Source organism: Molothrus ater, chromosome 12 (assembly GCF_012460135.2).
Source record: "Molothrus ater isolate BHLD 08-10-18 breed brown headed cowbird chromosome 12, BPBGC_Mater_1.1, whole genome shotgun sequence".
NCBI lineage: Eukaryota > Metazoa > Chordata > Aves > Passeriformes > Icteridae > Molothrus > Molothrus ater.
In genome coordinates, this window is record NC_050489.2 from 2013361 (window position 1) to 2038710 (window position 25350).

A 25350-nucleotide genomic window follows, 5' to 3' on the forward strand; every position below is an offset into this window, starting at 1 on the left:
AGGCTTGGCTAGACACAGCCATTCAAAGGGAAGCCGAGCAGCAGGGCCTGTGTGCCAGTGGGCAGGGTGATGTCACCTTCCCTGGCTGGCCAGGTGCTTGGCTCAGCTGGCCAAAGGAACATCAGGGGGGTTTAATTTGTGATTCCTGCCTAATTGACAGGAACAGATTACAGCTGCACAGAACAGGCTGGTGCTGTGCAGGGCCCCCAGTTGCTCCAGGACCTTGAGAGGTGAAGCCCCCTTGTCCAGCACCTGGAGCTCGGGCCAGGCATCTCAACATCCCAACCTTCCAACATCCCAACATCCCAACATTCCAACATCCCAACCTCCCAACATTCCAACATCCCAACCTCCCAGTATCCCAACATTCCAACGTCCCGACATCTCAACATCCCAACATTCTAACGTCCCAACATCCCAACATCTCAACATTCCAACATCCCAAAATCCCAACATCCCAATATCCCAACATTCCAACATTCCAACGTCCTAATGTCCCAACATCTCAACATCCCAACATTCCACCATCCCAACCTCCCAACATCCCAACCTCCCAACCTCCCAACATCAAGGTGTTGCACCCACCCTGGGGCTGGGGGCACCAGCACTGCCTCTCCTGGGGTTTCCTGTCCCCTGGCTGCAGTTGCCAGCCCTTCTCCCCTGGCTGCAGTTTGCTCATGATGCCCAGGCACTCCGAGGGTGGTGTCTGACCACGTTCAGTGCTGTCATTTAGTCAACCCTTCCAGAGGGCAGTGGAATCTACACTTTTGCCTTTATTTCTAAAAGGCAGAATGTAGAAGCCAATATAGGCATCCATGGTTGTTTGAGTGATAACTTGCTGTTTCTTGTTTATGAGATAATTATTGTACAGTCCCTGAATTAAATTATTGTAAGGTAAAAGGCTGTCAATCCTATTAATCATTGCCAGTAATAGTCATTATCATGTGAGCAAGCTGCTTGCCTGCTTTATGAGTTTAGGCAAGTCAGTTCCCTAATAGGTGTCTTGTTCTTTTTCAGCTGAAAAATGGGGGAAATGGTATTTTCCCTCAGTTTTGAAAGGTTTTGCTGGGAGTGCAGTGTGCTGCAGAGGTGGCAGGTGTAGGGCAGGGAGAGCAGCTCTGTGTGCTGGGCAGGGCTGATGGGGACACTCACAGTGGGGCCAGGCACAGGGCAGCTGAGGCCTGATGTGTCTGAGAGGCCCTCCAGAGCACTGGCTTTGCCTTCTTGGTTTGGATCAGCGGCTTCCCCCTCCATCCCAGTCCAGGGAAGCACTCACCCCACTGGCTCCATGCTGTGCCAAGGAAAGAACGGGAGCAGAATTTGTGCCATTCCCCCCAACCTCAGCGCTGGCAGGCTGGGCTGCAGAGTGGGATGTTGGGGTCTTCCTGCCCCTTCTGCAGTGCCTTGGGAGATGCTGGTGCCTCCTGCACTGGCACCTTGCTCTCCTGCAGAGATCCTTCAGCAGCCGGTGCTGGGATTTGTCCCAGATCTGCCCTGCTGCTTTCTCAGCACGGTGGGCGTGTGCTGGGGTGAGGGCAGAGCTCCTTCCCCTGCAGCAAACACCCAGCTCCAGCTGAGCACAGGGAAAGAGCTGCTCTGGCACATCCAAGGCACCCTCTTCTGGGTGGACACTTCATCTCCACCAGCTGAAGACAAGTTGTGTGCCAAGCCTGGATCTGACAGACACATCTCCTTTACAAAGCCATTCTGGCCTCTTTCCCTTTTTCCTTTCATTCCATGTACTTTACCTTTCCCTAGAGAGGTTTAAAAACAGCTTTGACGAGCAGGAGGGAAGATCTAGATGTGGTTGCTCCTGCATCAGCTGGGAGAGTCCCAAGGTCCCCTGACTGCTGTCCCAGCCCTGTGCCTTGCTCAGGCATGGCCCAGTTTTACCTGAGACTCTCAGAGGGGATGAGCACATTGCCCAGGTCACCAGTGTCCTGGTCCCCACCAGAGCCACCAGGCAGCTGGAAAGACAAACAAGAGCAGACTCCACCTACCAGCAGTATGGAGACAGCAGCCTGTGAGATCCACAGCCCAAGAATGTGCACACAAAGGAAGCATTTCCCTCAGCCACGACAGTGAAACCACCAGACAGCCACATGCAGCATGTGATTTCCCAAAAGCATCAGCCCAGATCCCAACTCCTCTGTGCCACACGCTGTTTCCCAGGATCACATCACAGTGGCAGTGTGTAAAAGGCTCTTCCAAACACTGAAAATTAATCATATTTTCCTCAGTGTTGTTTATGGAAACCATGGGGAGCACTCCTGCCCCTGTGAGCCGGCTCAGTGTGCCGGCCCTGGGTGTCAGAGCCTCCAGGAGATGGAGATGGGTGCTGATCAAACCCTCCATGGAGATGGGTGCTGTTCAAACCCTCCAGGAGCTGGTGCTGTTCACACCCCCCATGGAGATGGGTGCTGATCAAACCCTCCATGGAGATGGAGATGGGTACTGATCAAACCCCCAATGGAGATGGAGATGGGTGCTGATCAAACCCTCCATGGAGATGGAGATGGGTGCTGATCAAACCCTCCATGGAGATGGAGATGGGTGCTGTTCAAACCCTCCATGGAGATGGGTGCTGTTCAAACCCTCCAGGAGATGGGTGCTGATCAAACCCTCCAGGAGATGGGTGCTGATCAAACCCTCCAGGAGATGGGTGCTGTTCCTGGTGAGCTGCAGGACACATCCAGGCTCATTCCATGGGGTGAAGCTCTGGCAGTGACCTGGATCAAGAATTCCTCTTGCCCTCTGCCCTGCCCAGTGTGGCAGCTGGCACAGCCTGGGGCAGCTGCTGTCCCTGGGGCTGCCAGGGGCTGCTCAGAGCTCCCACAGCCCAGAGCTTTGGCCACTGGGACCCTGGAGAGTGGGAATGAGGTGAGCTGGGATGAGTGTGCTTTCCCTTTCACTCTCTGGTTTTACACTGGTGAAGCTGCACTGCTTTCAACAGAGCAGCTCTGATCTGCTGAATCTACAAACTGATTGTGCTTGGTGGTTCTTGAATTCCTGGTTTGAATCCTTTCTGTTGGGACTCTCTGGAGTCTGCTGTGCATTTCTTCACTGTAAAGGGAGCACCAGGTAATGACTGTCACAGGCTTTGAGTTCCACATGGGCTAATGAAATGGCAAATGTCAAAACTTGAATACAAACTCTCTTGTTTTCTGTGTGATTTTACTGCCCTTCCCTCCATCAAGTGTGCCTTGTATTGCTTTAGTGTTGCAGACACCTGCTGTGGTGTTGATTATTGATATTTTTGAGGGTGGCAGGAACACCCATATGCAGAATCCTTTATGTTGTCCTTTGGAGACAAACGCTGCTGCTGTGGATTGCAGGGGATGTGAGCCTGCTGGGATTTTACCTGCCTAGAAAATTGTCTCAATTTGCAAAGGAACCTTTCCCCCAAAATCCATTTTGAGCCTGGATTGCAAGTTTTTCAGGGATTGTTATCAGCTGGGTTCCATAACCTGCACTCAAAGGTGACATTTAGTAGGCACCTAAGGCAAGGTTTGGTACCTGATTTGGTCAGGCCAGATAGAGCCAAGGGCCTGACCCTCAGCCCTGGCTCTGCACGGGCCCTGCAGGGATGAGAGGGCCAGGAACAGACCCCAGGGACAGGGACAGGGACAGGGGGTGTGCTTTTCACTTCGTATCCTAAACACCTGGTTTGGGGATGAAAACCAAAATTCTGATGGTCCTGTGCTTTAACAGGGAGAAGACTGCGAGGAAAAGCTTTCTACAATGTCAATGGCAAGGTGTACTGTGAAGAAGACTTCCTAGTAAGTAAGATTTCAGGCATTTTTTTTATTCTTTCTAAAACAAATTGTGCTTTTATGTTGGCTTATTTGCTTTGAGAGACAGTTGATGATGTGGGGCCTCCTGGCAGTGGTGGAATGGGGAAGCATCTGCCACGGACTCCTTGGTTTGAGGTGGTGGTTGTAAAACCAAGAACATAACTGTCCATAAGCCATCAGAAAGTGTAAATTGTGAGAAAAAACACTGGAGCTGCTCAGGCCTGGGACTTGAATTGCAGCCACAGAGACTCTCCTGCCAAGGCTGAGCTGGAAGTGCAACATCTGGGGAATAGCAGTGCTCAGAGGAGGGATCAGGGCTGCTCTGTGCTGCATCAGGGCTGTGCTCAGCATTGCTCTGCTGGGGCACAGTTTATTCACTGCTCTGCTCTGCTCACGGGCTCTGGGGCTGCCCTGGGAGCTGCTGCCCATGGAGGGGCAGCTCAGGCTCCCTCCCTGCTCACAGAGCTTCTGTAAATGCTTTACTTTAATAGAGACTCAGGCAGGAAAGGAAAGATGAAGCCTGTTGCTGAGCTGTGTTGTTCCAAAAATAAAATATTCATGCAATTAAGGGTGAGAATTGTGCAGTGCACCATAAATGATTTGATAAGTGCAGACCATTTAGAATTAAGATGAAGAGGATGGCATGGCTGGGAATTGCAATTAGAGAGCAATGATATATTTTAGCTTAGAGGAAGATAAATGGGACAATCAGTATGTTGAATTAATGCCACCTTATTTATTGAAATACCATTAATTTGGAGGCTTGGGTCCTCCAGAAGACTTTCCATTTGTAATGAATATATAATCATGCTGTTTGCAAAGGAATTATTCAAAGTATATCCTACAATAAAATTGTTACTGGCAGTTCAAAGTGCACAAATGCATTTGTCATCAATGCAATGTATAAAAATCATGGAAATTCCTAAAATATAAATTATATTTGCTTTCATGTGTTACACCTTTACTGTGAGCTGGAGCCTGTTGGAAAAGAAATTTTTCTGTTGTGCAGAAAATAAGTATTTTGTTATAATTGAAACTTGTTCTTGTTTTGCTTGCATTCTGGAGGGGAAATTCTTTTTTCTTCCCTGCTTTTTTCAGCTCTTTCTTTACTGTGTTTCTGCAGAAGCACAGGGAGGGGGGAGAGGAGATGGAGTGTGAGAGGGAGGGGCTCAAACCTTTGAGATTTTTCATTTGAACTGTGCTGGAATGTACTTTCCCCGTGATCAAAACCTTTCATCCAGACTTAATGACATGATTGTTGTTATTAGCTTGTAATTTCAGCCTAAACACAAGAATTTGAAATCTAAAAATCTTAATCTTTTGGAGAACATTCAGTTTTCATGGGGTGGGGGGAAAACTCTTTAGTTCAGGCATGTTCTGTAGTGGGTTTCTGAAGGAAGATGTTTGCAGAGATTTTCCCAGGAAAACTGAGATAAAAGAGCAGATAGGAATAAACTTTCTGCAAGTTAGGGAACTGTTGGGACACTGAAGGCATAGATTTAAAAGCCCAGGTGTGTTTTAGCAGATCCCAGTAGCAGAGGCATGGGGGAGAAGCAGATGGAGGGACACTGTGTAAGTCAGCAAAGAAACCAAACTCTGATGTGATCCCTGCTTGTGGTAATCCTGCTGCTGCTCAGGAAGTAGCTGCATCTACTCTCAGCTCCCCTGAGCAAATGTCAGAGCAAGAATCCTAGGAATTGTATGGTGGCACTAAAGAAATCAAACAACCTTGCCTGTTTTAGAGTTCTGTGAACAGGGAAAGCACAAAGCTGTTCTCAAAGTTGAAAGGAAACAGGCTGCAAAATAGCCATTAAAGAGGAAATCATTTTAACTACTTCATCTTCCCAGGTCTTCCTCTTGAACACTGGGAAACCCAATCCTTTCTAAGAAGAGGCATTTTCAGTCCAAAGCAGAAAATTAAATGACTTTTCTGTATAAGTGAGAATTTCAGTCTCTACCATGACTCAGTTCTTTAGTGCAGCTCCCTTTGGTGCAGCAGGATTCCGTGCTGCCCCCATGGTAGTGGAATGGTAGGGAAGTTAGGGCAGGGGGATAAGAAAAAGATTAGTTCAGTTTGGGAATGTAAGCAGATCCAGTCTAACTGCATTAGAATTGTATTGCTGCTAAGAAAATGCTGCCTGCCGTGGTGTCCTGCCTCTTTCTGGGCTTTTGTTTTTCTGGGAATCGACCAGGAGAGTGGGATGCTCCTGTGACAGCTTCTCTCAAACATGGCAGGGGCTGGAGAGCAGAGCAGCCTCAGCAGCCACGGGCAGGAGGGGCAGGAGGGGCAGTGCTGTCCCTTGGAGCCCTGTGACAGCCAGGGGAGCACAGGAGGGGCAGTGCTGTCCCACAGGGCTCTGTGACAGCCAGGGGAGCACAGCAGGGGCAGTGCTGTCCCATGGGGCTCTGTGACAGCCAGGGGAGCACAGGAGGGGCAGTGCTGTCCCTGGGGCCCTGTGACAGCCAGGGGAGCACAGGAGGGGCAGTGCTGTCCCACGGGGCCCTGTGACAGCCAGGGGAGCACAGGAGTGGCAGTGCTGTCCCATGGGGCTCTGTGACAGCCAGGGGAGCACAGGAGGGGCAGTGCTGTCCCACAGAGCCCTGTGACAGCCAGGGGAGCACAGGAGGGGCAGTGCTGTCCCACAGGGCCCTGTGACAGCCAGGGGAGCACAGGAGTGGCAGTGCTGTCCCATGGGGCTCTGTGACAGCCAGGGGAGCACAGGAGGGGCAGTGCTGTCCCACAGAGCCCTGTGACAGCCAGGGGAGCACAGGAGGGGCAGTGCTGTCCCATGGGGCCATGGTGACAGCCAGGGGAGCACAGGAGGGGCAGTGCTGTCCCATGGAGCCCTGTGACAGCCAGGGGAGCACAGGAGGGGCAGTGCTGTCCCACAGAGCCCTGTGACAGCCAGGGGAGCACAGGAGGGGCAGTGCTGTCCCATGGGGCCATGGTGACAGCCAGGGGAGCACAGCAGGGGCAGTGCTGTCCCATAGGGCTCTGTGACAGCCAGGGGAGCACAGGAGGGGCAGTGCTGTCCCATGGGGCTCTGTGACAGCCAGGGGAGCACAGGAGGGGCAGTGCTGTCCCATGGGGCCCTGTGACAGCCAGGGGAGCACAGGAGGGGCAGTGCTGTCCCATAGGGCTCTGTGACAGCCAGGGGAGCACAGGAGTGGCAGTGCTGTCCCACAGGGCCCTGTGACAGCCAGGGGAGCACAGGAGGGGCAGTGCTGTCCCATGGGGCTCTGTGACAGCCAGGGGAGCACAGGAGGGGCAGTGCTGTCCCATGGGGCTCTGTGACAGCCAGGGGAGCACAGCAGGGCAGTGCTGTCCCATGGGGCCCTGGTGACAGCCAGGGGAGCAGGGGCTGTGTGAGCCTCGAGATCCTTCCAGGCATCCCCAGACTGAGAGCTCGATGCTCCCTTGTTCCTCACAGAGCCACCGAGGCAGCGGTGCCTGGATGAGCCCCTCTTGTGCCCCCCAGCAAGAGGGGAACTGCAGTCCTGTCAGTGGGGGACAGAGCTGGTGGCACCTGGAGCAGAGGCTGTCCCCTTGCAGGGAGGGCTGTCACTCCTGCAGAGCTCTGTCACCCCACTGCTGCCTCTGCTGATCCCATTTGTGTGCTGCAGGTGCTTCTTCCCTGTCACCCCTGGAGGCACACTGGCAATGTCCACAGTGATTTTGGGGCTGCAGTGAGTAGCACCTGCACAGTGATGGGCAGAAAAGCTGAAATGGCTCTTGAAGTGAACAAATGCAGAAAATTTTAGCGAAGAATGGATATTATTTACGGGTTTCTTCCCATTGTAGCTGCTAGAAATACTGAGCATCCTATAGATGTCAGTATTTTATTTCTCCTGCAAAACCACATTTTGCTGTGCCAGACCAGCTCCAGCTGGAACAGTCTCCAGAGCTGCAGTCAGGGGCTCAGATGGGATACCTGGTTCCTTAACTACCACTCACTCCTCACAAATCAGCTCTTCCACTCAATCAGAGGTGGGATGTGGAATTCACTGCAGTGTCACCTGTGGTCCCTGAAGCCAAGACCTTGGAAAAACCCATTTTCTGATCCTTTCAGATGTTTGGCACTTAGAAGAGCCCTCCTTGGCTGAAGTGTCCCCCTCGAGGTCCAGCCAGTGCTGGGTCCAGCTGCTACATAGGTCTTCTCTCTTCTCTCTTCTCTTCTCTTCTCTTCTCTTCTCTTCTCTTCTCTTCTCTTCTCTTCTCTTCTCTTCTCTTCTCTTCTCTTCTCTTCTCTTCTCTTCTCTTCTCTTCTCTTCTCTTCTCTTCTCTCTTCTCTTCTCTTCTCTTCTCTTCTCTTCTCTTCTCTTCTCTTCTCTTCTCTTCTCTTCTCTTCTCTTCTCTTCTCTTCTCTTCTCTCTTCTCTTCTCTTCTCTTCTCTTCTCTTCTCTTCTCTTCTCTTCTCTTCTCTTCTCTTCTCTTCTCTTCTCTTCTCTTCTCTTCTCTTCTCTTCTCTTCTCTTCTCTTCTCTTCTCTTCTCTTCTCTTCTCTTCTCTTCTCTTCTCTCCTCTCCTCTCCTCTCCTCTCCTCTCCTCTCCTCTCCTCTCCTCTCCTCTCCTCTCCTCTCCTCTCCTCTCCTCTCCTCTCCTCTCCTCTCCTCTCCTCTCCTCTCCTCTCCTCTCCTCTCCTCTCCTCTCCTCTCCTCTCCTCTCCTCTCCTCTCCTCTCCTCTCCTCTCCTCTCCTCTCCTCTCCTCTCCTCTCCTCTCCTCTCCTCTCCTCTCCTCTCCTCTCCTCTCCTCTCCTCTCCTCTCCTCTCCTCTCCTCTCCTCTCCTCTCCTCTCCTCTCCTCTCCTCTCCTCTCCTCTCCTCTCCTCTCCTCTCCTCTCCTCTCCTCTCCTCTCCTCTCCTCTCCTCTCCTCTCCTCTCCTCTCCTCTCCTCTCCTCTCCTCTCCTCTCCTCTCCTCTCCTCTCCTCTCCTCTCCTCTCCTCTCCTCTCCTCTCCTCTCCTCTCCTCTCCTCTCCTCTCCTCTCCTCTCCTCTCCTCTCCTCTCCTCTCCTCTCCTCTCCTCTCCTCTCCTCTCCTCTCCTCTCCTCTCCTCTCCTCTCCTCTCCTCTCCTCTCCTCTCCTCTCCTCTCCTCTCCTCTCCTCTCCTCTCCTCTCCTCTCCTCTCCTCTCCTCTCCTCTCCTCTCCTCTCCTCTCCTCTCCTCTCCTCTCCTCTCCTCTCCTCTCCTCTCCTCTCCTCTCCTCTCCTCTCCTCTCCTCTCCTCTCCTCTCCTCTCCTCTCCTCTCCTCTCCTCTCCTCTCCTCTCCTCTCCTCTCCTCTCCTCTCCTCTCCTCTCCTCTCCTCTCCTCTCCTCTCCTCTCCTCTCCTCTCCTCTCCTCTCCTCTCCTCTCCTCTCCTCTCCTCTCCTCTCCTCTCCTCTCCTCTCCTCTCCTCTCCTCTCCTCTCCTCTCCTCTCCTCTCCTCTCCTCTCCTCTCCTCCCTCTCTGGCCATGGCTCCTGTGCAGGTGGCATTTGACCACAGCACATTTGTCACCTTAAGCACAGTGAGCCCCTGAGAGCTTTGGCTGCCTGGTGCTTCCAAAATATCAGGGAGGAGCTGCTGGCATCAACCTTTCCAAATGTGCCCCTCTGTTGGAAAAGGGCTTTTGGTTTGTGGACACAGGCCAGGGCTGAGCTGCTGCTGGTGTTACAGATGGATAATGAGATGATTGGCTCTTGCAATTAAGGGATGAATATTGTGTGAATATTAAGATAAGTTTTAGTGATGTATGGTTATGTTATTGTGGTTTAGATGTCCTCTGTTCTCCCCACAGTTCCCTTTCCCCCTGTATTGTTGCCATCAGACAGCCTGGGCTGTCTGGGACAGGTACAAAGGAGCTGCACAGGTGCCCCTTGCATGGGGCAGTGGGGATTGGAAAAGCTTGGGGGTGCTCAGGGGGTGGGCATGGCAACACCTGAGCTCCAATGCAGGTACAAAGCAGTCTGCACTGATAAATGGCACAGAAGAGCTGACTGAAAGACCTTGGGAGGGGCCAGGCCTGGCTGATGCAACCCCAGGGGTATAAAAGACTGAGCATCCATCTTGAAGATGAACTGACAACATGGTATCCACAAGGGGCAGTTGCCAGCGCTGCAGCTTTTTCCTTATGTAGTCCTTTGTTGTATTTTTGTCAAGGTTTAACAAACCTTTTTAAATTTTCAAAGTGAGCAGTTGTCTCTCACACTGGTGCTCCTGGTGAGTGCTGTGGGGCTGCCCCAGCACAGCCCACACTGCCCCTGCCAGGGCCACAAGGCACATCCTCCTGGCAAGGAGTTTTCCCATGTTTGCTCCTACTGAGGGCACATTCTCCACACCAGCTGGTTTATTTTGCTCTGTCTTTGCAGGGAAGAAGTGTCAGAAGTTTTTTCCCCACTTGTGCAGTTGTAGGTGGGCAGGGGATGCCGCGGTGGGGCTGGGAATGGATGGCTGGGGATCCCCTGCACCTGGAGGATGTGGAATACCTCTGTCCCCCAGGGTTATTTTTGTCAGCCTCCTGCTGCCAGCCCTGATTAGCTGCACATTCTGTCGGTGCTTAAAGCCTTATTGGCTTATTTGGCTTTGAATGAAGTGAATGAATCAGATTTTAAAAAATAAATACACGGATAATTCTACAGATAATTCTACTTCTGCCCAAGAGATTGCCTGATCTGTGCCATTTCCAGGAGGATACTGCATGTGTGAGGAGCAAAAAGAACAAAACCAACCCCTCACACTTCACATTGCTTTGCTTTAGCTCTAAGGAAGGTCCAGGTACTCCTTTAAATGCCACCTTAAAGTAACAAGTCCAGCAGTACCCAAGTCTTGCCCCAGCCCTGTTAGGAGCTGTTATTTCATGAAAGGAAATAAAACAAATGACAGTTTAATCCTTTCCTGAAAGCTCTTTGGACACAGATGGCTAACTAGCCATAACAGAGACACTGTTCCTGGTGAAGTGAACAAAAAATAAATGCCTTACTGTATAATAAATAATCCCAGTCAGATGTTCGTGTTTCATTTTGTTGATAAATTGCTGCATAATCAGGAGTGAAGGAAAAATAATTTAAATTTGTCTTTCCTTCTCAATGCTTAAATATCACGTAAAGAATTTTTTTTTAAATACTGTTTTGCTTGGCAAAAAACACTTTAAAAATGTCATCAAAGCAGCCTGAATTTTAGATCTACTATCTATCTCTTTGCTTTTTTTCCTCTTTTTGATAGGCTTTCCCTTCTTCTCTTGAGGTAATGAACATTATTGAGTGGGGGTCCAGTAGAGGTTAAGAAATGAGAGAATTTCCCTCGAGGGAGGAGATGAGAGGGAAAATGAACCTCGTGACAGATGTTAGTTACATTGCTTAATGCACTACTGGAAGAGGCTCAGATGCTCTGGAAATAACCTATTACAGACACCACAGGCTGCAGTGCACTGCTGTAAGGTCATCCCAAACTTCCCCTTGTAAGATTTTCTCTTTCACTGTCTTAAAACTTTGCCAAATTTAATCATTTAGGCTGAACTTCTTCATGCTAGGTTTTTGCCTCTGGCTGACTTTGCTGTCATTAGTTGTTGAAAGTTTCATCTAGAGCTGTTCATCCATTTCAGTGAGTAAGACTGGAGGAACTCTGCCCATAAATCCTCCAAGAGAAAGGCTCTAAAAGCTTCATTTTGCACATGGCAACCATAAAGACACTCAGTGCATTGCAGACCTGCAGGTGCCTTTGGGTGTCCTCTCCCTGCCCTCCCCAGGAGGGTGCCCAGCCCCAGAGGGCTGTGGCAGGAGGAGGACAAGCAGCCCAGAGCCCCAGCAGAGCCCCAGCAGAGCCCCTTGCAGCCCTGCAGGCTCTCTCCAGCCTTCCTTCTCCTCTCCATCCACTCTGCTGGGGCTCTGGATCCCTTTCTCCCCTAGCCAGCCACTGGTTCCCAGCCAGGACATTTCTCTTTGCTGGTCTCTGCAGTGCAGGAGTTGGAGTTGGCTACTGAGGACACAGAGGGCCTGGTCTCACATCCACAACCAAAAATGTCACAGTGAGATCAGAAATGCAGAAGTTGTCAGGATGTGCAGGAGGCAGGTGGGAAATGGAAATGCTCAGCTTTTCCTGGGGAAGGGACAGGATCTCACTCAGGAGCAGCTGGGAAATGGAAATGCTCAGCTTTTCCTGGGGAAGGGACAGGATCTCACTCAGGAGGCAGGTGGGAAATGGAAATGCTCAGCTTTTCCTGGGGAAGGGACAGGATCTCACTCAGGAGCAGCTGGGAAATGGAAATGCTCAGCTTTTCCTGGGGAAGGGGCAGGATCTCACTCAGAGCAGCTGGGAAATGGAAATGCTCAGCTTTTCCTGGGGAAGGGACAGGATCTCACTCAGGAGGCAGGTGGGAAATGGAAATGCTCAGCTTTTCCTGGGGAAGGGACAGGATCTCACTCAGAGCAGCTGAGGGATGGGCAGCTCATCAGAGCAGAGCTTGCACCTTCATCTCCTGGAGCACCAAACACAGCAAGACCCTTACCCCAGCCAGGGCCCCTGGGCATGGCTGCAATGGAAATATTAATACTAATGAGGCTTTTCTTCTCAGTTTGTGCACATGCTGTTTTCCAGGGCTGGCAGTGTGGGAAATGGCTTGTCCCACTTGCTGGGGCCCTCAGAAGATAGTTTTTATTTAGTGTAATGGAAGCTGGTGTCAGCTGGAGTCAGAGGTTTGATTTTCCATCTCAGTGACTATAAATGTTTGGAAGTCCCCCTTGGGAGGGAGCCCTGGGACTGGTGCATTAGTCAGAGAGCCCATTTCTGCTAAGTGAGACTCTTAGAAAAAACCAGACTCAGTGGAAGAGGTGAATGATTGAAGTTGCAGCTTGTGTCCATTTCCTATCTGATGGGAATCACAGAGACCATGGGGTTGCAGATAACTGGGAGGATGTTGTATGGAGAACAGACAGACAGAGAACAGACAGACAGGGGACTTTATTGATAAGTTTAAAGAATGATGGAATCAAAGCTTAGAAAGGGATTTGCTGCAATATTCCTGATGTACAGAGGCATAAGGAAGTCTGTGAGTGTCTTCAGGGTGCTGGTTGCTCTAGGTTGGGACAGAAGGTTCCAGAGTCAGCATTGCTGTCACTGGAAACAAAGGGAGACAGTTTATAGCATGTTCCTGATGGGGGCACGAAGCAGTGCAGTCCTGTTGCTGCTTGTGTATCTCTTGCTCCAGCCCCTCCCTGCCAAAAACATTTGAATAATTGTCTTCCTTAGTTTTCCCTAAGTTTGTAATATGCTAGCAGTTCTGGGTGTATTTTATAAATGAGTTTGACAGTAATGATGATTAATTGGGGTATTCAGAATTGAAGCATTGGGTCAAACCCACAGGTGGGCTTAAAATTCAAGTTCCATACTGTGAAGGGATATTGGTCAAATATTGGTCTGCCTCTGCACTGTGGACTTGGATGTGAATCAGCATGAAGAGTGTGTAGAGCTGACAGTTTGGGTTTGCCTCTTATTGCAACACAACTCCAGGGTGCTGTATCCTGGATCAAGAAGTTTCAAGTCCATTGAAGCTGGTGGCAGAAGTCCCATTGTCTGCAGGGGCCATTTGGGTTTTCTCCTGGGGATTCTCCCCAGAGGACAAAGTTTCAAAGCTGGAGAGAAGCTGAGGGTGCAGGCTGGGAGCACCATGTGCAGGACTCACCACAGGGCTCACTGGGCAGCCCTGGGGCCACAGCAGAAACCAGCTGGAGTCCTGAGACATCTCAGGTTTATGAAAGAGCAACACCCAGGTGGTGCCTAGGCCCAGGTGATAGCACAGAGAAACATAATGCAGTGAAATTTCAGAGTGTGAGTAAGGTCTGTGCTCAGCCTTTCTGAACTGGGCTGCAGGTTGTTAAAGGGGTTGGAGGAATCATTCTCTGGGACATGGCAAAGGAGACAAGGAGAGGCAAAGTCAGGCTTTTTTCTGAGATGTATCACTGCTCACTACCTTTTGTAACTCTCCTGTGTGTTACATGTGCTGGTGGAATGTTGGAAGAGGCTGTTACCAACTCCTCTTGGTTTCATGCCAGATAATCACTCCACTATTTCCTCTTGAGATGGTGATCCAAGTAGTCAGACTATCCATTTTTCTTAATATTCCATTGAAAAGTAAATTACAATAACTGAAGCACGCTTAAAAGAACTAGAGCCCTTTCTAATTATGTCTTAATTCCTGCCAAACACTTGTAAGCAGACAGCATTAATTTTTTTCTATGGGAGGGTTAGAAAAAGACCCATGTGAGAAAGTGACATGTTTCCACTTTGGGAATAAACGTTGGTATTAGCTCCTGTTATGTTCTGAATTGAAATCTCTCAACAACTGTTTTGAATAAAATCCAGATAATTCTTGTTCCAGGAAGGTAGGTTCTTGTGTAAACAGTTTGTTCAGTGTATGTTTTGCAGTAGATGGTAGCAGGGACAGTAAACAACCTGCAGCAGTTACAGCCCTGTGCAGTGTGAAGCTTTACAGTGTGAATCAGGTCAGTAAATGTTGGGCTCTGTAATTTGATCAGAGTTAAAGCTGTTGATTCAGGCTTTTTTCTTTATCATTATCACTGTGATGCTGCCACAGGAGTTTGTTTAAGGAAGATCTAGGTAAGAAAATCATTAGTGGCTCCTAATCAATCACACAGCCTTGGTGAGTGCTCTCTGTAGGTGCTGTAGGATGTACATGGCTGGGCTCTTCTCAGGGGCTGTAAAATGGCAGAGATCAGGAGCAGCTGAATTCCTGGCACAGCTCTGTGCATGGCCAGACCTCTGCTGCCTCTGTGCAGAGCATGGAGTCCCTGCTTGCCTGTCCTTGTCCTTCAAACACAACAAAGTGGAAAGACAGAAGCAAGAAGGCAAACTGCTGTGTGGTGTTTCCTCACAGCCAGCAAGGCAGAGTCCAGCTACAGGGTAGGGTATCTGAAGGGGTTTCAGCTGCATGGAGAGTAAAGTTCTGGACTATTTTCCTTTAGATAACCTGTCAGCTGCCATGAGGCTCCTTTGTCTTTGAGCCTGAGAAGGCCCCATTTTGTCCAGTTCATTTTAATCACTGCATTGGAATATGTGTGTAAAAACAACAACAAAACCCCATCTGCATGAAACCAAATTTGATATTGTTTGATATTGGCTCCCTCTCTTAATGTGATCCCATGAATTTCTTACATTGTTGTGTCTCATGTAGTAAGGGTCCCATGCAGAGAGCAAACAATGCAGCAGTGAGAAGACAGATGCTCTGCTAATGGGAAACCAAGGAGCAGAGAGTCTGTGAGGGATTACAGGCAGCCTGGGGTTGGAATACATTATTAGCATAGCACCCAATTCAGAAATTAGTTCTCAGAATTAAATGCCTGAAGCATTTTGGCAAAACCTCCTTATCATCCCACTCAAAAGCTCTGAAAGTGTGAAAGAGAGGAATCTCAGGCCTGGGCTGGGCAGTGGGTGACTGTGCAGTGCTGCAGCAGTGAATTGGAGATTTTACAGCTTCATACCATTGCCAGGGCAGCAGCTGCCACACCCACTGCAATGTAACCACTGGCTCTGCTTGCACAAACCTTCAGCAGGTTTTGGACATCCTCATCAAAGAAGCACATGGGCCTGAATGAGATTCCAGGCTCTGTTTCCAGGAGGAAGGTTTTGTTTTGTTGAGTGCAGAACAGCAGGGAAGAGCAGCAGCCCCTCCTTGGGCACAGTCAGGCATGGCAGGGAGGAGCTTTGGCTTTTCCAAGGCCTGACATTGCCTAAGGCAGAAAGTTTGGGTCCTGAAGCCTTTTTCAGGAGCGCTATTTTCTGAATGTTTTTCTTTTGAAAATCATGATGGGAACATCAAACTTTAAAAGACCCTGGTAGACAACCAAGGTTTGCTACAGGGCTGAGAAGAGGCAGGAGAAATTGTTTCTCATAGTACTTGGTGGGATTATCCTCCATGCATAATTGTTCATTGCATGCTCAAAATTCATTGTTAATTTCTTTTAGATATATTGCATATTAGACAGAAGAAGTATAAATCCCAGGATTATCACAGGAGGATACTAACAGGCCTAAATATTCAGGACAGAAGGGGTCTTGTTTTCCTCTTACATTGAAACAAAGACTCTTGGACAGGATCATTAAAGTTTTTTTGGTTTTTTATTTTTGGGTTTTTTGTTTTGGTGGGGTTTTTTTGTTGTTTTGTTTTGGTTTTTTGGGGGTTTTGTTGTTGTTGTTGGGGTTTTTTTTGGGTTTTTTTTTGGTTTTTTGTCTGATAATCAAAGTATATTGGACAGCAAACAAAAGAAAAGTTCAGCCAGCCAAGTTTTCTACTTTATTTTTACTCTGCTATTCTAACATAATTAACATATTTCTTAATGTTTATTTAGCTTCCCAGAGTCTTATTTTATATAAGTATCATTGAGGAGCTGAATTACAAAGTCTTCATTTGTGCATATAAAATGAGATTTTATTATCCTGGTAGAGAAGACAAGGACAAGGTAAATAAGGGAGAAAACAGTTGAGACCAGACTTAAGAAATCAGGAGAAATAATAGGCCAGCTCTTCAACTTGCACTTTGTTTTCTTTGCATCCTGGTGTATCCAGCATTGTACTGCTGAGTCACAGAAGGGAGAGTAAAAGGTAACACTTCATTTTCAGCTTTGAATTTAGAGCTGGTCTTTTAATAACAACTTCTCCCAGTGTTTTTCTATGTGCTCAAGGAGTATCTGTAATGAATCTTAGGGAGAGTTCAAAATGACACTTCCCATTTGTTGTGGATAGAGTGTCCATAGGCTTCTGCCTGTTCCCATCCAGACTGACATTGGTCTGTGTTTACATCACTTTACTGCTCTGCCAACAAAATACTTTTTTTAAGAAGCTGGCACAGAGGAAACTCATTTATAGAGGAAGGCTAGAAATGAGCCCCACATTGCTGAAATCCTGAATGAAACTGTGCCTGTGAATGCCAGAGGAGCAGGAGCCAGAGCTGAGATTTGGCTGCTCCATCAGGGTCCTGCCTGTCAGCCTGTGTCACCTCAGTGCTTCACCTCAGCCTGTTTCTCATGTCTCCAGATTGGGAATGGGGGTTCCGTGCTCAAGAGCTCTTTGTACTCCTCTGACTCTGTCAGTAATCAGAGAAAGGCTCTGATTCTGTGTAGCAAAACCTTCTCCTCTCTCAGTTACCTGCTCACAAGCTCTGGGGACCAGTGCTGCTCCCTCCAGCCGTGCTGGGAGCCCACCCTGGGAGGCTCCTGATGTGCTGAGACAACAAAGAGGCTCTTCTGCCTTGGCTGCAGGCTGGAGCAAGTCCCAACTCCTCTCCCATTGCACACACAAGATCTGTGAGGGTTGTTAATAATCAAGTGCTTCAAAGACAGATGTTGACAATTTTAATTAGCATTTTAAGACTTTTAAATTCTGCTTCTAAAATTCAAAGCTTAGTACAGTAGCTCTATTTGAACACTCCACATTGGGATCAAACAGTGCAAAGAAGCAGTTTACAGTCAGCTCCAGAAATGTTGAGAAATTGAGCATTTATTGCTTTTAGCAGCAGTGCCCACAGTGCTGCCATCCTGTAGAAACAGTGCTGCTGGGCTCAGGCTGTTACTCTTTTCCAGCCCAAATAGATTTAAAATACAAGCAGACCTGGATCCAAAACCCTGATGTCTCTGAACCAGACCTTCAGTCTGTCTGGGATTGACCCTGTGACCAGGACAGAGGAGTGTCATGGTAAAGGACAGCTCCCTGAGCCTGGGAAATATTCTGTCACTGCTGTTGCACTTACTGCCATTTTGCAAAGTCTTCTTAATGGGGTAATCCAGTTCTGGATGTGTTTGACTAATAACAATTCTCTTGTTAAAAACAAATAATGGTTTTAATTTAATAGGGTTACTTACATAAAGAGTGATTTTGTGTCAGCAAAGCCTTTCTTTCTGACAAACAGTATAATTTATGACAATCTAGTTAGCAATAAATGCCATTAATCTGACCACTATGCCATTCTCTTCCTGGGGAATAATGTCCCCTCTTAATCAATAGCTGGGTGAATGCTCCTTTGCATTCCTTATCAAATGACAGCCAGATGGTACTGGTAAATTCATTCCAGCAGGGTTTTAGAATTAGCTGGATTTGTGTTGCTGTTAATCCTCTGCTGTCTGTGTCACTAGGAGCTGCCCACCTGTTTCAGTAAGCCTGGGGTTCCCAGCCCTAGGAACAGTCAGCCAGAGGGTGACTCAGCCATGGGGCAGCCAAGAAACATCCCAAGCAGTGAGACCTTTTCCTGCATCAGTAAGAAAAACGAAAAAGCAAATAAAAAAAGTCTTGCAGCAATAGCCAGCTAGGACTGCCCACCTCTGTATTTGTTCCTCAACACCCTGATCTCTTCCAGGGAAGTTTCTTAATCCTGCACAAGCTGTGTTTCTTAGGGCACAGTGAGATTTGGGTGTGACAGCTGCTATATCATTTACTGACTTCTGGGCCCATCAAAGTGTCTGTGAGACCTTTTCCTACCTAATCACTTTGTTGCATAGCAACAATAATTTTGTCTCCAACCTATTGATTGATAACATGTAATCCCCTCACTCCAATAAAAAAGAAAACATATGGCAGCTCCAGGCAGGGAACCACAGGCTTTTGATGTGAGGGGACAGTTAATCCCCACTAAACCAGGGGGAATGGAGCAAGACACATTCTGTTGGGTTCAGAGGATGCATTAGGTGCCTGAGCCAATTAACCTGTGTTCTGGGAGAGGAGCCTGCTTTACCTTCATCCTCCCCTTCCTCATCTTTTATGTCGTGCAACTGAAGCACATTTGAGGTGAGCTGTGCTAGAGGAGCATCGCTGTGCAATGCCCCAGGGGATGGGCACAGGCAGGGTGGTGCTCACACAGCTCTCAGCTGACATGGGCTGCAGAGGCCCCTCAAACACCAGTTTCACAGGGCTGGAGTCCCTCAGAAAGATGTCTCTTGTTTGTAGGCTGTGGTTTGCTGGGTCACTCTGATCACCTGCATGATTTTTCCATACCTCTAAACAGGGGGCTAAACCTTGGCATCTGAAACAGGATCTGCTCTGGAGACAGGAGCACAAAGTTAAGGTCAGGACTGCTCAGGCAGGGAGCACAGAGCTTTGGTCCCAGGCAGACACAGCCTCTGGCTGTGCCATGCCCTGGCACTGCAGTGTGGGCTGGCACCATTGTTCTGAGGTGCCTCCTGCTGCCCACGCTGTGCAGCCAGCCCAAGGCCCTGTGAGTGCACTGCTGGATCCTTCCCTGCCTGGAAGGCTTGGTGTCCACAAGGCAGCTAAATCCCTCTTGGGCCTGGGTTCATTTTTCTAGCTTGCAAAAGCACTGAGTGAAATGTGGGTCCAAAGTCTGAGGTGGCTGATTTGAGCAGGCTTTGGGAGGTGACTCCTCTGTTATTTAAAACAACCACCAAAAGAGTCAATTCAAGCTAATTTCTGCACATCAAACACAAACTTTCCATAAAGACTTTTAAAAAATCAAACTTAAAATAATACTGTTACATGGGGAATCTCAGTGGAAATATTGCAGTGGATCAGAAGGCCAAACTGCTCTCTGAACATGCTGCAAGAGCTGAGTGAAGGCTTCTGAGTCACTGTCTCCCAAACCTGTGTCATACATAGCACAGCCTTCACCTAAAAGGTATTTCTATGGCTAGAGGAGTGGCTACTAATGATCCTTTCTTTTCTGTCATTTTAACAGTATTCAGGCTTTCAGCAAACAGCAGACAAGTGCTTTGTTTGTGGACACCTCATAATGGAAATGGTAAGAGACCTAAACTCCTAATGACAGGTAACTTGGGAAGTGCACTGTGAGACATCTGCTTCTCCCTGCCCAGGCTGGTATTGTGTTTTCACTGCTGTCAACATAGGTTTTGCAACTGAGGCAGTAAATAAAAATACCTCCATGCTCCATGCTCCTTCATGCTCCATGCCCCTACTACTAGGGGCAGAAAGTTGGGCTTCTTAGCTACCTAAGAATATGGAAGGCTATTACTCTGCCATTTGTGAGTTAAAATAAAATAAAATTTTAATAATAAAAGGGGAAGTACAGCAGAGCTTTGTATGAGAATATGGTAAAGGAACACAGTGGGTGTGCTCTGTAAGACAGTAGATAACAAGAGCTCAGTCATGTGGGTGGAATCTGGGGTAGAGCAGAGAGGGACATTATCAATAGTCCTGAGATTTTCACCTGCTCTGTGACTTGCTTTGTTTACCCTCTGTTGCTTGCTCCACGTCATTTAAAATGCATTATTGCCACTGGGATTTTTAGGGAGCCAGCAATCAGAGTTACTTTTGTAATAAAAATAAAATCAAAGAGCTTTGGGTTGGCCAGATCCTACTGGCATCCTTTCAGGGGGTGAAAGTAAGAAGAGTTATGTGTGCTCTTCCTAAGCAGAAATTCCCAAACCAAATGAAGTGGTTTGCACCACAAAGAAGGGCACATCCTGCAGTGTATCTGTTTCTATCTTGCTTTAAAGTGTGCATCAAGCTCAGTGTGCCTAAGAGAAGTAGCTGGTGTGCTGCACAGACAGAGGTTCAGTCAGAGCTGGAACAGGGACTTCACTAATGAGGATTCTGGCTCATATTCTGGCACCACTGGTTGGACAAGGATATTGCTCGTTTTAGCCCAAGAGCAAATCTCTGGAGTTGTGTCATGCTGGGAGGGGGAGGGTATCCTGACGTGCTTGCTTCGAGCTGGCTCTTAATTGAAGAATCCCAGGCAAGAGTCCATAATATCTCACTGGTGGAACTCAGTAGCTGCAAGCTTGGCAGGTGCTTGCCTGCCTCTCTCCCATCAGCAAGTGTGCTCTGACAAAAGGAAAGAGCTCTGGGAGCTCCAGGAATTCAGCTCTCCTGTTTGGGTAATTCCAGCGTGCTCCTGCCTGGGAGCACAGCCCAGCCCTGCTGAGTGCTGGCCTGGGGCAGAGCTGGGGCTCTGCAGGGCTGGGGAGGAGCTGCCCTGTGCTCAGGGCCTGTGGCTGCACAGCTGTGCCAGGCTGGCACCACAGCAAGCTCCTGCAGCAGCAGCAGCCCCAGCACAGGGCAGCCTTCCCAGTCAAAGAGAGTGATACCACTGAGCTACTGGGCTTCATCAGAGAGGGGAAAAAAGGTTAAATTAAATTGGCCTTTTTTTCTGCACTTCTTTCCTCTTGGTTTGATCTTTATTCATAGGATCACCTATAGTGCCATGGGAGCTTAGTCTGTGCAGATTTTTCACCTCAAACTTCCCAGCAGCTCCAAGCTGAGCACTGTGCTGGCAGCTGAAATTTTGAAATTACCTTCTAAAGATACTTCTTAAACCCAAAATGTATGGAATTGGTCTTATAATCTGTTGAGAGCTGCCTGAAAGTGATAGCTGTGTCTCACTCTTCCCAGGGGCTTGTTCATGGGCTTGCAGCATCCTCCAGTGCCACACTGAGTGTCACGTACGAGGATGTCAGGAGTGGGGGATCTGTTCTGTAGTAGTGCAGCCAAGGTTGCGTCAGACCTTTCCCTGAAACCTTGAAAATGGAGTAGGGAAGGTCAGCATGGGAACAGCCTGGGCAGGTGCATGGATCAGTATCCAAACACATGGATAGTGGTGGAATTTTATCAGAAACCAATGAGCCCCTGTGACTAAGTGATAACCAGTCAGTAACTCTGGGAGATTAGGATCCTTAGTTAATAGAGAGGCACCTCTTTATTTGCTTGTTATGTTATTTCACTTTTTGAGTAAATAACCAGTTTGGATTCTGTCTGTCACAGCCTGTCAAGTTTTGTAAGGTAACTCTGTATCCCAGTACCTTGTATTTGGGATTTCCCCAGAGAGGGTCTGTGAAGCCATTTTTAATTTCCATTGGCAGTACTGGCCCTGCAGAGCTAAAGCTGATGGGCTTAGTCTGATTTTCAGCTCTTGTTCTTCCTTGGGAGCATATTGAAACCCACTAAAATAAGCAAGCTGATTGTTTTAAAAGGCCCCTTGCTGACAGATCTGCAGAGTGGTAATTTCATCCTGAAGTGCTTTTCTCACTGCCATTATTAAGAATGAGAGAGACACAGCAGTTTATGGGGAGACAATATCTCATGTAATCATGCATCCACTTATTTTGTTGTTTGCCTCACAAGATCTTACAGGCCCTTGGCAAGTCCTACCATCCTGGCTGCTTCCGCTGTGTGGTGTGTAACGAGTGCTTGGATGGAGTCCCCTTCACTGTAGATGTGGAAAACAATATTTACTGTGTCAAAGACTACCACACGTGAGTACACAAATCCACTGCATGCCCAGCAAACCTACAGTAGTTAAATCATTGATCTAGTTATAAGCCTTGTGATAAGCAAAAAGGTCACTCCTGTTTGCTCAGATGTCCCTCAACTGCTTCTTTCACAGAAGTGTTGCATTTGTAAAGTATGTTAAGGTTTGTTAAGCAGTACCTTCTGGGCCCACTATGGCACACAGTGGCCAGGTGAGGCTGAAAATCAAATTGTGTCAGAGGATGGGCTTCTTGGGGCTGTTCCTCTGCTTCCTTCAGGACTACCAACACTACACCAGGGCACTTCTGGAAGTGTTGGTAGGTTCTGCTGGCTGTTTCAGGAGCAGAGGCTCTGGCAGTGCTTGACTCAGTGTAAGTCTTGTTAACTGACACAGAACACAGGTAATAAACAGTTACTGGCAGAACAATCTGAGCCTTACCTGACAAAAGGTAGAGGTTTAAGAGATTGCTTTTGGACTCTTTCCTAATTCCACTCAAAGGCAACGGGATCCTGCTCTTAGCTCAGTTAGCCAATAACTCAGTTATGCAGCAGGAGTAAATCACCCTGAATTCAGCCCTGTTGGTGCCAATCTGGGTGTGTTACAAGGACACAGTGAGTGTTGGCCTGATGATAAAATGCAGCTGTGGACCATAAGCCCATTTGTGTATTCACCTGGGAGATTCTGGCCATGATCAGCCCCTCTCCTGTTTAGGACTCGTGGTTGTGTCTTTCTGATGTCAGAGTCCCTAAGTCAGGAGCTGCTTTGTAGTCAAGCATCAAGGCTCTGGAAGAATTTGAATGGTTTTATAAATAAAGGAAGGAAAGAAAAAAGGCATATACAGGAAGAGGGGTGGATTCACTATGCCTCAAGGTTGGGAAGACCTAAACAATAAAGTTGGGATAGATCAGCCTTTCCCAAATCTCCTTTTCATTGACTATCAAACAATTAGAGGCATTTCAAATCCTGTGGATCTCCATTTTACTAAAAACAAGGCATGATTAGAATGGCTCTCTTGCTTCTGCTTTTTGAAGATGCTTTAAATGTGATTGGAACCCTTTCTTCTTGCACCCTAGGGTTTTTGCACCAAAATGTGCTTCCTGTAACCAGCCAATCCTCCCAGCACAGGTAGGTGTTAACATGCACTGACTCCTGGGGAAAACAGCTGTTGGCATATGGGCACTTTCTAAAAACACACTAAAGGCTTCTCCTTCCTCTCCAGAATCTGTACCATGTTAGATACTAAATTAAACACAGTTCAGCAGTAAAGTCACTCCCAAACATTCCCAGAGGTTGTAACAGTCATACTACTCCTACAGCATAGTACTTTTTATCTTTAGGGTGCTTTCCAGGTCTTCATTAATCTGTTAGAAACTTCATTTAATCGAAAACACTGACTGGGGCTCCAAGAACAACTAAGGGAGTAAAACCCTTGAAAAGGCATCTGATGGTTACTGGCCCTGTGAGAAGGTCACACAGTCTGTAGTCCTGAGGTGGCAGTGGAATGGAAGTTCTTAAAGGGGTTAAAAAGGCAACAACAAAAACGGAACCAGGTGAAACGTGCCTGCCAGCTCAGCCTGTGCTGACAGTGTTATTGGCACAGTTAGCCCAGAGTGGGGCTCCCTGGTGCTCTGGTGGGTGCAGGACCCTCTGAGCTGCCTTTGCTGAGGTCACTGACCAGTTCATTTGTAAGCAAGGGCCTCAGCATCTCCCTGCTTTTCCTCTGTCATGTTTACAGCACCAGAGCTTCCCTCCTGTGAGCTGCTGTGCCCCAGTGAAGCCTGATGCTAGAGCCTCTCACATGCCCACCTCCATCACTCTGCACATTAGTCTCATTTGTCATTAGTATTTCTGTTAATTGGCCAAGTAACCAAACCCCAAAAAACCTCATAAAGGCTGAACTGCTGTCTCATGGGTTGTGAGGAGAAAACCTCTGTGTAAATGTCACTGAATTTGGGTCATAAAAAAGGATTCTTTTTTCTTTTCAAGAAAGTAAGAAAAAGAATTAAAAGGCAGTCATAGTGCTGACTCACCTGACTAGCAGGACACACTCCATGTTCTTTCCCTGGGAGATTTCCTGGGTTAGTTCAAGTCTGGCAGTGCAGGTGCTGACTTGCCCACAGCTTCTCTCAGACACAGTCCACATCATATCTGGTGCTCTAACCACACCTGGAACTGGAAACAATGCAAGGCAACCAATTTAATGAGCTCTGTCTTCAGAGTGGATCAGGAAAAGAGCCTGTGAGGTTACAGAAGGGTATGGGCTGCTCTGCAGGCCTGGGGCTCAGCCAGGATTGCACAACTCTGCTGAGGTTTAGCCTGTGCAGGTAATTGCCTGCCAGACTGGTATGTCAGTCCCTGTGGGGACACACAGTGACACGTGCATGTGCAAAAGGGCTGTGCAGCAGATGGTTGGAGAGGAACACAAGTCCTGGAAATCAGAGCAGGATGTATAGAAGGGAAAGTTATCCAATGAGCAGGTTTTTGACTGGTGATTTGTTCAGATCCTGGGCGCCCTTGGAAGAATAAGTGATTTCAAGACTGATTTATTCCTTGAGCATGAGGCTTTGGCTACACTTCCCAAATGACCTGTGCATTTTAGATGTGCTAGACACCCAGACTGCTGCAGCACAGCTGAGGAGTGGTGCAGGCATGCCCAGGGCCAAGGCTTTCAGTGGCCACAGAGCTCTGCTGTGTGGGGGCAGAGGGGATTCCCCCAGGGACACAGCTCCCCCCAGGGAAAAGCTGGGCACTGCATGGAGACTGAAAAACACTTCTGAGACACCACTGGCACTGTGTCCTGAGACACCACTGGCACTGTGTCCTGAGATACCACTGGCACTGTGTCCTGAGACACCACTGTCACCGTGTCCTGAGACACCACTGGCACTGTGTCCTGAGTCACCACTGGCACTGTGTCCTGAGACACTACTGGCACCGTGTCCTGAGACACCACTGTCACTTTCTCTGTGCTCCCCAGGGCTCCGAGGAGACCATCCGGGTGGTGTCCATGGACAAGGACTACCACGTGGAGTGCTACCACTGTGAGGTGAGTGCCAGGCCTGGCCTGCAGCAGGGCCTGCTCTGGGGGGGAGCTGCTCTGCCCTGAGGGGGCCCTGCCCTGCCCTTGGGGCCCTGCTCTGCCCTTAGGGCCCTGCTCTGCCCTGAGGGGGCCCTGCTCTGCCCTGGGGCCCTGCTCTGCCCTGAGGGGGCCCTGCTCTGCCCTGGGGCCCTGCTCTGCCCTGAGGGGGCCCTGCTCTGCCCTGAGGGGGCCCTGCTCTGCCCTTGGGCCCCTGCTCTGCCCTTGGGGCCCTGCTCTGCCCTGAGGGGACCTGCTCTGCCCTGAGGGGGCCCTGCTCT

At 48.7% G+C, this 25350-nt stretch overlaps 1 protein-coding gene across 1 annotated transcript in view; it reads left to right on the forward strand.

The window, feature by feature from the left end:
- Positions 1-25350, forward strand: part of WTIP (WT1 interacting protein) — an 88670-nt gene that overhangs the window by 56421 nt on the left and 6899 nt on the right. Inside the window, 5 exon segments of the mRNA XM_036390515.2 lie at positions 3712-3779; positions 19462-19524; positions 21867-21997; positions 23067-23118; positions 24971-25039. Coding sequence (XP_036246408.1) covers positions 3712-3779; positions 19462-19524; positions 21867-21997; positions 23067-23118; positions 24971-25039 — 383 coding nt within the window.